The sequence below is a fragment of the Simochromis diagramma genome, unplaced genomic scaffold (assembly GCF_900408965.1).
Source record: "Simochromis diagramma unplaced genomic scaffold, fSimDia1.1 OVJJ01000387.1, whole genome shotgun sequence".
In the NCBI taxonomy this organism is placed as follows: Eukaryota; Metazoa; Chordata; class Actinopteri; order Cichliformes; family Cichlidae; genus Simochromis; species Simochromis diagramma.
In genome coordinates this window covers 5,901,377-5,913,011 of record NW_024387152.1, presented here as the reverse complement: position 1 = coordinate 5,913,011, position 11,635 = coordinate 5,901,377, and the positions used below count along the sequence as shown (strand labels likewise).

General features: G+C 40.4%; 2 protein-coding genes across 3 annotated transcripts; both read right to left on the bottom strand.

Annotated features, from left to right (window-relative positions):
* Positions 1 to 403: 403 nt before the first annotated feature.
* Positions 404 to 7,515, bottom strand: zmynd12 (zinc finger, MYND-type containing 12). 2 transcript variants are annotated; one of them, XM_040047463.1, is made up of 8 exons: positions 7,265 to 7,515; positions 5,523 to 5,652; positions 4,986 to 5,157; positions 4,720 to 4,889; positions 3,543 to 3,665; positions 3,380 to 3,467; positions 2,688 to 2,833; positions 404 to 853 (listed from the first exon to the last, which is right to left on the bottom strand). In XM_040047463.1, the coding sequence occupies exons 1-8, from the start codon at positions 7,390 to 7,392 to the stop codon at positions 710 to 712; spliced, it is 1,101 nt and encodes a 366-aa protein (XP_039903397.1). In that variant the 5' UTR covers positions 7,393 to 7,515; the 3' UTR covers positions 404 to 709. The 2 variants fall into 2 exon arrangements, with proteins under 2 accessions (XP_039903397.1, XP_039903398.1); XM_040047464.1 differs by having other exon boundaries at positions 2,688 to 2,827.
* Positions 7,516 to 7,586: 71 nt separating this feature from the next.
* LOC120743703 (epithelial membrane protein 3-like) lies at positions 7,587 to 10,287 on the bottom strand. The gene is made up of 5 exons (XM_040047465.1): positions 10,163 to 10,287; positions 9,118 to 9,205; positions 8,924 to 9,026; positions 8,689 to 8,829; positions 7,587 to 8,108 (listed from the first exon to the last, which is right to left on the bottom strand). Exons 2-5 carry the CDS (start codon positions 9,193 to 9,195, stop codon positions 7,945 to 7,947), a joined length of 486 nt encoding a protein of 161 aa, XP_039903399.1. The 5' UTR covers positions 9,196 to 9,205; positions 10,163 to 10,287; the 3' UTR covers positions 7,587 to 7,944.
* Positions 10,288 to 11,635: the final 1,348 nt, after the last annotated feature.

Here is an 11,635-nt window from a genome sequence, read left to right as displayed (position 1 = left end):
CAAAAAAATTGACCAACAACAAATGTTTTATTGTATAAATTCAGTGCAAATAACACAAGTAGTGAGATGATTTTAAAACTGATTTTTTTTATATGAATGATTGTTTCAGAATTGTACATATTGTGTAAGATCTCAGCAATTAAATGTCTGTTCTGACATGAACCTTGGGTTTGCTAACAGGTTTACAACACTCTTTCCACTGCAGGAGGACGATGCAATGTTTTTGCCTCTAAAAGTGCAGCTCTCTTGACAAAACGCAGACACTGGAAATCTTTAATTATGTCTGGATTTGGTGAATTGGTGTAGAGACTCCGGGTTGCTAGGTACAAAACAAGCAAAAACATTGCATCACAAAGGCTTGAGCAAATGCCCTTGACCATTTTTGTGTTCCATAACATTTTGACAGTGTTAAGAAATGGATCCCAAAAAGATGCAATTCACTAATGTTCAAAATGATGTATATATATCCCTCTTTTTTTTTTTTTTTTTTTTTTTTTAGATCAAAATAAAGACGAGTCATTATCCAGAACAACTGAAAATGTGTCTTTTTTTTTCTTTTAACTACATCTGTGCATCTATTTTTTAATCCACTCTCAATAATACTGTACAGCATGTGGAAAATCTTGCATTTGATTGTATATTTTCATCATTGTGGGGCTGCACAAATATCCTTAAAGAGCAGATCTCCAAGCAGAGCGATGGGCAGGGCTTAGTACTGTGACTCCGCAGAGCCAGGATGTGGGACTGTGTGGAGTATCTTCACCAGTTGCAGCAGGGCCTGGATGGGCTCTGTCAGGTCATAGTCTGGTATCAGCTGGCTGGCCTGCAAGGCTGTGCTGCCAAATCCCTGCGCCTGGCACACAGAAACAAACACAGCAACTGCAGCTGTTAAACCCTCCCGAGAGAGTAAATCTGCCTTATATAATGATATCACTGAAATTGGACCGCAACCCAGTTGACTTATTTACCCCACTTTACCCTTTAGTAAGCTGGTCTGCTGGGCTGTTATGTTATCCCCAATAATTAGGAACGTTTTGAGCAGCATTCATAAAAATAGCTGCAATTTGTTAATAGGGGTTTCAGTATTATATAGCCGGGTCAATAACACTTTTTCTTTTGGTAATTTTTCTTCCATTCACTAGCACAGTGACTTTTAAAGCAAACAATGAAGACATGACTGATGTGCAGACTTTCAGCATTAAATTGAGGGGTTTATCCCAAATACTACATTCACTGTTTTAATGGAATTGCAGCCATTTTTATACCCAGTCCCCCCATTTCCAGAGCCTCAGTAACTGGACAAATTACTGACAAACAGTTTCATGCCTGGGTGAGGCCTGTGTTCTTTCATGTTTTCTGGATCTAAATATCTGAATTTGATTTTCTGATTTTTCTGAAAATAAAAATTAAAAAATATATAAAAGTAGATAGATGAAAGCAAGATAAACCAGAAAGATGAGAGGAGAGAATTATGGAAAAAGATGGAAACAGCCTGTGACCTGAAGCATACCACATCGTCTGTCAAACACAGTGTAGGTGATGTCATGGCATGGGCATGTATGGCTGCCAGTGGAACCAGGTCATTGGTTTTCATTGTTTATGTGGCTGCTGATAAAAGGAGCAGGATGAATTGTGAAGTATATTTGCCCATACTCTCTGCTTAGATTCAGGCAAATGCTGCAAAACCAATCAGACAGCTCACAATGGATAATGACCCCAAAGCAAACTGCAAAAGGAACTCAAAGAAATGAGATATTACTCAGTGGCCAAGTCAAGTCACCTAATTTAAACCAAATAGCAAGCGTTTCAGTTAAAAATGTATCCTTATCCAAAAACCTGGACATAAGTGCATCTACACACAGCTCCCTCAATACCATATACAAAAGCTGATAAGACTACAGATAGGCTCTGTTATCTAATGTTCAGAGAAACTACTTATATTTTCCTCAAAATAATAATGCATCCAAATCGTGATAACTGCTTGTTCTTACACTGATGTACTTTTATAAGTACAGCACTAAGACAAAAACCCAGAGACCTGTAACATTAACATTACTTTACACAATACCAACTGTGAAACAGTATCACTCTGTAGTGAATACAAGGAGAAAAATCATGATTTAACCAGGGTACCATGGCACACGTGCACACACACACACACACACACACACACATATATATATATGGTTGGTGTAGCTGTTGATTGAGTAAAAGAATATCTAAGTGCACTGGATCTTGCCCTGCCTATAAGCCACAAAATAAAAATAAACGCTGTGAAAAAAAAATCCACATGTGTATCATTGCTTGTTACATGCTTTATCCTATGTTTACTTGACCTTAGAAGTAGGATCCCATCAGTCATCCCATCCCGTACCAGCCTGATACATAACATGTTTTGCTGTTTGCTGTGCACATAGACCGCTATGGCTTTATCTGCCTTGTCGCCTGACATCTCAAACTGACACACACAAAGAGCTGCAGCTTTAAGAAGAGACTGGAAATCAAGGCCGCAGTCAGAGCGTTGAGACAGTCCCATTAGCTAGTGCTAAGTCCCACCTTATCGTGAGACTTAGCAGTAGACAAATAGAGATAATCCCATCTTCAGACAACACAAGTAGGAAATAGGGAAATGGGGAAATGGGTCACGGTGGCAAACTAAACTTCTAATACCTCACCAGGTGGCTCACCTTGAGGAAGTCTCCTCCTAGGAACGACAACATGGCCAGGCAGTGGGCCACCACTGCAATCCGTGCTGGGTCTTTTCTGGTGTCTTTCTGCTCAAATTCCAACATAGTTCTCAACATCTCATCCACTTCAACTCGCTCGGCTTTGTCTGATTGAAAGGCATGGACACCAAAAAAAGCATGTCGTCTAGTTTACTGTGGTCTCAAACATGCTTTACCACCTCAAACAATGAAAGAAAGCAAGTGACATGCATGTGTTCAAGTTTGATCAAAACAAACGCCTGTCTGTATGTCTGTGTTGTCCCTTGTAAACATCCCAGATAGCATGGGAAACTGTTTGACAGGCTTAGCATTATATGTAGGGCAGCAGCTGTGATACAGGGCAGTGGCATGGATGCTGCACAGCCACAGTAGTGTCAGCATGCCTGTCTCTAGTCAGCTCTAAGCAAGCTTGCATAAATCTGGGGTTTAGCTTTCACATTGCACAGCAAGACACACTCCAAATATAGAAGTGTCGACCTTATTTTTTCAGTGACACTCCAGTGGAGCTGTTGGCTGTTGACAGTTTGGAGCATGAATGATGGACTGGTGATGTTATTGTCTGATTCTGCTGAACCGCTGAATCGACTAGATTGGTTTTATAACCTTTTTATACCATATATACAAAACATATATGCAGAGTGGCTGCAACAAACCATAAAAGGAGTCCACCGGGGGATTTTGGATGCTTTCTTTGTGAGTCTCGAGAAGTCTGGTCAGGTGACTGTGCCAAATACGTGCCACCTACAATATGAGCAAAAGAATGTAAAAGGCATAGAAGATAAATTTAGTCTCAAGGGCAATGAGAACATAACTGACCTCAGAGTACAAGGAACGAACAGTGGGTATCTTCCCCTGCTTGGTAAACACATCAGCCATGAGAAAGTAGCCCCGAGAGGCGACTGTGCTATCCAGACCATACTCCTCAGTGGCAAAGTAGATCTGGGGAAATCAAGTTATATACATACTGATGCATACGACACAAAACATGTGCAAAATGCTTGTTGTTCCATTCTCTGTTAAAATGATCTCACGCTGCTTAAGTAATGTTGAGGTCCAGGTTTTGGGGAGGCTAGTCCCGTAACTGATCTTGTTCCATTGTTTGTTGTTCTAACCAGGTTTGCTTTTACTGCACTTGCAGTGCGTTTGAGCATCAATGTCAAGCTGATAAACTAATCAGACACTTTCCCGATGCTTTTGAATGGTGGTATTTGACTGCTATCATTATTCCATCAATTTTGACAAGATCCAAATCATCTCTCCACCATGTTTTACAGATGGCTGTAGACACTCCTCAGGTTTTTCTCATTGTTTTCCTTCCTTAAAAATTTCTGCTTGTCAGCCTTCAACAGTAGATGGATCAAGTCAAGGGCCAGATGGTTCTCTTAGGATATGTGACAAGTAGATCGTTTTTCTAGGCCACTTCTTCTTTTGAGTTCCCCTTTTCCAGTTTCCTCATTTTTCTTTTAGGACAAACAGCACATCAGGACAAGATATGCCAAGTTTTCAGCTCTTCAGAAATCACTTTGTTAGTGCAAAAATACTATTTTGTGCCTCCCACATTGTGCTGTCTTTGGCTACTAGTAACAAAGTACCTGGACAATGAAATTGGCTCTTTGCTAAGTTGTCTGCTTTGTGTAGACATAACACTGGTTCATATCTTTGAGTTAGGTGCCATTGTTATGCTTGAATGATTCACGGGTCAATGTTAAATGGCTTAAAAAACAAGCAAAAAAAACCCTCATTCTTGTGAGAAGAGTCAGGTACAAGGACTGGATTAAAATGAGTAAAACGAAAACTTTGAAAACTATTGCTCAACACCCCTTTAAAATTCCAAGAAACTCTAATTCAATACACAATACTGTATCGTACTCAAAAAAACATGCTCGAGCAATAAACAAGCCATTATGGATTTCATTTGGTTAGCAAATGGCTTCTGCTCCTCACAATATCAATAAAGTTATGAAACAGTTAATGTGCTAATTATGACACAGACATCATTTGCAAAGTTATGCAACGCAGTATCCAGGTCTCCAGCCGCCACATGGAGGCGGCCCAGGCTCCTGTGGAGCTGGTGGTGGATTGTGAGACCACATTTTGGACTCTTCAACACTGCCCACTCTGCCTGGGACAGGAAATCTGCCACAAGGTCTAGATTACCCAAACCTGGAGATGCACACACACACACACACGGTCATGCATGAAACACCACACGATAAGAGAACATTTAAACTGAGAAGCCGTTTTGTGCTTGTTTCTCACCCATGTTGGCTTCAGCCAGCAGCAGGTAGGCAGGGACCAGCTGGACGGTGTTAGGGCCATGAACGTCTATGGAACAGCGCAGGCAGAGCTGAGCAGCAGGCAGAGCCTCTTGGTGTTTTCCCTCAGATAGCTTACTTTGAGCCACCAACCTGCAAACCTCAATAAGCTCTGCCTATATAAGAAATCAAATCCAAGATAGGCATCAAATTAAAATATCTTATTTCCTCTTAAAATAAAACACTATCAAGTTGTCTATACACTAATGCCTCTATTTGACTGTTCCTCTCAGCGGTAACACATATTTTTTTCCAGAATCTATATTCCAAAATTAGGAGCTACAACCTAGACCTGGACTTTGTGCACCACAATGACAAATCATATAAAGAAAAAGGGAAAATAAACCATTCAAGGAATAATAATATAGTCTTTTTTATGTATTGTCTTTGACAGTAAGAAATGCAACCTAGACTCAAACTTCAAAACTTCATATTTTTTTTCTCCTAATATATGGTGCCAGTGATTTCCACGCATCCTCACCTTTTTAATTTGTGTTTCAGTGTGACTGGTCTGTCGGAGACTGCGGAGTGTCAGGGCGCGGATGGGAACAAGCAGCTGACAAATTCTCTTGTGGATCCCCACCCAGTCAGCCTGCTGGTGCTCTGCAGCACTGGATGTTTTAAAAACCCACAGGTCATTCAGTCATATTTATATTCTCTTAAGCCACCTCAGGACTTTGTGAGAAGCATTTTTATGCATAATAAGTCTCCCCCTTGCACACTGAGACTGATGTTTTCCTGGCAATGAAGCTATTGATAAAGAATCACGATTTATGACATAAGCTGACCTGCAGCTCATACTTGTTGTGGATGATTTAAACATATGGATCAGGCTCACCTCTCTTGTCCAGACAGATACTATTATGTGTGCTTGACAGTAAAAATCTCTGTGCAGTAACAGCTTGTTTGGATTCTGCTAACATTTTCAGGGCAGAGTCTCTCTGATTCAGGAGATATCATCTGAGTACACAGAGGGCATACGAAATTATATGCCATTACATAACTGGTCTGTAATTTTGTTCATCTGGCTCTCCTCTTCTGCACACTTGTGTGGAAACTGTCCTGCTTTTCAGCTGAGTTTTTCCCCCCTACTGTGAAAAATGTGCGCTCATTCCAGTGTACTTGTGGTGAGAAGCAGCGAGCTGGAAATCTGACCATGTCATATCAACAGTAGCACTGACACAGCTTGTGCTTGTGAGAGTACAGAGACAGACAGAAAGGCACACAGAGAGATAAACACAAATCAAGTGGTCTCTTCAGGATGTACTCTCTTGTCCCCGCTGAGTTTTCTATGCAAAATACACCAAACAATCACCACACACATGACTCGCATGCCAAAGTAGGATGACTTAAGACTAACCATTTTACCCTAAAGCCCTATTCCATGTGTATTACTTTGGCTCAATCCATGACTGGGAAAAGCTCAGTATGCTTGCTTCACGTGTAATTAAAGATTTTAAGAATCCTGAGAACCTGATTCTTATTGTCTGACATATATATGTATCTATATTTATATCTATGTTTTTAAAAAAAAAATAAACAAACCAAAAAGTGTGCCTCTCATTCACCCATTTTAAAGACTGAAAGGATGGCAGCCACAATAAGTATCTGTAAGCTGCCTAAGACTGGCTTTAGTTGCTCATCCCTTTCCATAAATCCCCACAGGGAGTGATCTCGCCACATGCTCCTCTTCACTACCCACAGTGTGTGCCAACGGGGAAACTGCCCAGCACCATGTTATGGTCTGGAACCGCATATAAAACAGTGTCAAAGAAGGTAACGTCGGGTTTACATAAAAGCTGAAGCTCAGCAAATTATATTATGAAAACAACACGCAGGCAAAAGAACAAAAATAAGCGTTGTGGTAATGTATTTTCCAGCTGTTCCGCTCCCTCCTCATGGCAATCACACTAAAACGCCCTCCTTACCGACGTGTTATGTATGTGTGAGCGTGGGAGGGGGGAAAAACATGGCGAACGCTGCCACCTAGCGTCCAACCCGTAAACACGGTTCTGACCAAACCATATAAACTAAACACAATACATGCCTTTAAAAAAAACCTATCTATCTATCTATCTATCTATCTATCTATCTATCTATCTATCTATCTATCTATCTATCTATCTGTCTATCTGTCTATCTATCTATCTATCTATCTATCTATAACGGGTCAATCGTTAGCACGGGCATCGCCCTGCCACAGCTCGGATAAACTGAGCTTACCAGTAAAAAGTGACTCGACACTTGCTACATTGCAGGCGGGCTTCTCTTTGGCAAAGCTCGCAGAACTTTTCCGCTCCTTTGGGCAAGGCAAGAGGAATGATCGCGGACGCTTGAGATTCAGCTTCCATTATTGCTACGAAGCTTGTTTATGAGTCGATATGAGCTTAATTTTGCAACATAAAAAGCAGCTTTTAAGCTATTAGCTTCCAAAGCTAGTACCAGTTAGGTTTCCCTGTTTAGTTTATGGTTGACATGGCAACAGCCTCAGCAGTTCCCCTCCCTGATGTAAAGCTGGTTTGAAAACATAAAAGAGACTTAAAGCTTTGTGGTTTTGTCCGATATTTATTAAGAATATATATATATATATATACATAAAAAATATTAGGGGAATAGGCAAATTAAAATAAATTCAAATGCCTCTTAATAAGGCCAGTGTCACTTACTTATGGATTACTTTATGTGGTTAGCACATGACAGTGAACAGTAAGTGAATAACAAAATACTATTTGCAGTGAAAATGCCTCAAAATAGGCAAGCATTAAACCTTTTAAAAGTTTTTTTTCCTCTCATCATACATGTCTATACAAATAAAAACAGCAACATTTTAAGAAACATAACATAGGCACGTGCCTCTTTCCAACAATAGGTGGGGTTGACATTGTGTTCCTCTTTTTAGATCACTACTTCTTGCGCAGATGGATGTATAAGACGCCGCTACACAGCAACAATGGGACACACACCCAAGCCAGGATGAAGCAGTAGCCAAAGTGTCCTGTCAGCTTTTTTTCAAGGATTTCCTTGTTGTGTATTGCGTAGATGAGCGCTGCAGAAAAGGCTGTCAGGCCTAAAACACATACACAAAAAAAAAAAACCATACACACAATAATAATTGGTTAATGGGTCAGATAGTAGAAACGTTTGTAGTGTTAGTACCTACTAATTAGGTCACATAAAGTATAGTGGGAGCAACAACAGCATATACTTTGGATGACCAACACAGATCCATGCCATTCATATTTTATCAGGAGTAGCGGTTACTGCCTCAAAGAAGACATTTAAAAACAGGGGTGATCTCAAATATTTCAGGTGACATGTTTAAAAAAAATAAATGCACATATTGTAAGTGACAGAGGAGAGGGAGGTCTGGGGATCTCTGCTTAGACTCCCACCCCTGCTTTCCAGATAAGTGTCATAAAATAGATGGATATATTATTATCATTAATATTATTATTTTAATAGTATAAGTCATATGATTACAAAAAAACAAACTTCAGCATTAATCTACCTGATACCTTTCCACAAGTTAGTTATTGTAATAGGCTTGAGTAGCATAGTAATAAGCACTCTTTAATTTGTCATAGTTTTCAAATGCCCTGATCACACAGTGGCACTATATTTTGCAAGCTACTTCACTCCACTGTTACCTGCAAAGATTTGACACAATCCAGTGAAGTAGAAGAGACCGCCCCTAGACATGGTGAACAGCAGACCCAGGAACACCAGGAAGGAGACCGATGAGAAGACCACTGAGAGAACCATTAAGACCTGCACTGCCTGGAGCCATTCTGAAGAAGTAAACCATTCCCTGAGTCACATTTTTACCTTCGATGGAGAGCTATTTCATTTTACAGCAATATACAATCTGGAACAAAAACTTACGAGTTTCAGTGTTGGGTGAACACAGCCAGCTTTCTGTGGAGTTGTCATACCTGCAGCTGTGCCATAGGTCTGAGGTTTCCATCCCTTCCCACACCCACCAAGACTTAAAAAAGAGATCAGACATTACACACAGAGTCAGCTATTTCACACATACGAAAAATAAACACTCACCACTTCCTAAAGTTGACTGTTACCTTCTCCATGGTTGCAATAATCAGGATTGCCAGAGTGATGAGATGCAGCAGGGTGACAAACATCAGCAGGTACGGCATTTTTAATTACCTGCCAAAATCAAATGCAACATTTTTTTAGGTTTCCTGAGCCATTGGCATCCGGCGCAGTAAAGGAAATTGTGTGTGAAGCTTTTAATGTGTTTGTTGGTTCCACAGTGAAAGCCAGTGTTGGCACCTTTCCTGTTTTTGAAACTTTAAATGGAAAAATCTGAGGAGCTGAACAGAGGTTTCTCTGTATTACATAAGACCACAGAGAAGTGATTTCTAAAACTTCTCTTTGACTGGGCATGTGTGTGTTTACAGCCTACTACAGCAAAATAACCTGTGTGGACCCAGTGAAATCTAAATGGCGCCAAAATAATTACTCAGTTAACCTCTCTGCTCCTCTGAAGGTTTCTTTCATCATGAAAGGGTTAATGGTCTGTAATTAATCCACATTTAAACGCGGATTGAATCCAAATCTACTTGTAAACTTGGAGTAAATCAGTCTGAGGGGAAAAAAGATTTGACATTGTACTTTAGTGTACCAAACTGCTAAACTGGCTGTCATAGCAGCTAATAGTTTAGAGTTCTTTTAATTTCATAATAAATAGAAATTCAAAGAGACAAAAAGCAGAGGAGGAGGAAGAAGGAGGCTTACAGGAAAAGAAGAAGCAGGAAAAATTGCCTGTAAAGATCTTTATCTGAAGGAGAGGACAATTTGGATGGGCGGAGGAGTCACAATTACTCTCAAATTATGTCATTACGCTTGAGTTCACCCATCGCATTCAAGTGCAAAGAAATAATCAACTGAAAACGATCATTTTTGTGCGAGAAAACTTAAATACAGGCATTACAGTAACACAGCATGTGATACAATCACTGCCTTTAGCCAGGCTGATAACTGACGTGGTCTACAAATTGTTAAATGTGATGAAATGTTATGTTGTTGGTACCTTGTTAAATTACATGATTTAACAAGATATTTAGAGAAGTTGCATCAAAATTCAAAGAAAGCTCTACTTACCCTGGATGAGGCTTATTCACTTGAACTAGATCTCAGCAGCTTAGAAGCAGCTTCCCCGCTCTACACTATAGTAGCCCCTCTTGGTGGTCCACTCTTTTCTCGCTTAGCCACACCCCCTTTATTTTGGTCACTTACTCCCAAAGTTTCCAGGGTGAACGCCTATTTCCTCTCTTCAGCACAGAGCTCCCTTTTGCCCTGACTCGTCACCATCCAAAAAAAGTCTCAAGTGAGACCCGCCTATATGCAGTGGAGACACATAAAACCACATGAAAAGATTTTTTCAGTAAACAGACCACTTAAAGTGCTCTCCGGTGTACGTGCTGCCCTACCTCACTCATTCATGTTGGTGTAGACATGAAAAATAAACACTCAGCTGCAACATAGCCAGTAGAGACTGCGCTTGTCGCACATAGAAAACGTGGGCGCGATAAAACAAATGGCATAGACTGTTCAGGCACTTATATTAATATGAAAACACTGTTTAGAGCAAGGGTGTCAAACATAAGGCCACGGGAGCCAAAACTGACTCCAATCCAGCCCACGGCATGAGTCTGGAAAATGTGAAGGAAGGGATCAGTTTTGAACTTTAAACTATATTTTCTTAAGTTTGACATCTTTTTCTACATTCATACTACACAAAAGTAATAGAAAAACAATTAAGTGTGACAGAATAAGTTTTTAGACATTCGAATCTAGTTTTTAAGTAAGGATGTCTCTGAGTGATTAATGTTTTACAAACATTTTAATTTTGCACACATATATGATAGCCTGTGGTATATAACCACATAACTATTCAGTGCATTTTTAAAGCCATAAAACACAAAACAGCCAACAAAACAGAGACTGTTCAGCTTCAAAGAAAAAGTAGTGCCTCAGCCCATCAGCCAACACTTTTCAAAAGGTGACATTTTTAATTTGAAGGCAAGTGGTGTCCCTCTCCAAAGTTTCACAGGGAGAGAGCAGAGTTGTTGCAGAGTGTTTGTAGACAAGTTATCGTCTTCTGTGCAAAATTTGGGCGACTGCAGCAATCTGCTAGCGACCAAAGTAAGGTCAAGGAGATTTTACGGATACCTCTTTGTGACCAATTTCAACTTGCAACTGCCCTCTGGTAACCATTGTCAGCCAGGCTGGGCATATAGATTTATCCATCGCCTGGGTGAGTGGGGCCTTATTAATTTACCGTGGGGCTCAGGTGGGAGAGCGGGTTGTCTCCCAATTGTAATGGCAGTGGATCTGACTGTGACCCAGTCCAGATGTTGATAAGTAGGGCCAGGTGTTGCCTATCAAATGCACTTGATTTAAGAGATCCATGAACAACTATGATAGCTCTATAAAAGCTGAAGTTCTGGCAGCATTTAGCTGCATGCACACGATGTTAACACAATGCCACAATATTCTCAGGAGTGGACATTCCAGCAAAATTCACGCCAAGGTCAAACCATGCAATGCTTAGGGAAATTCCACAAAACCCAA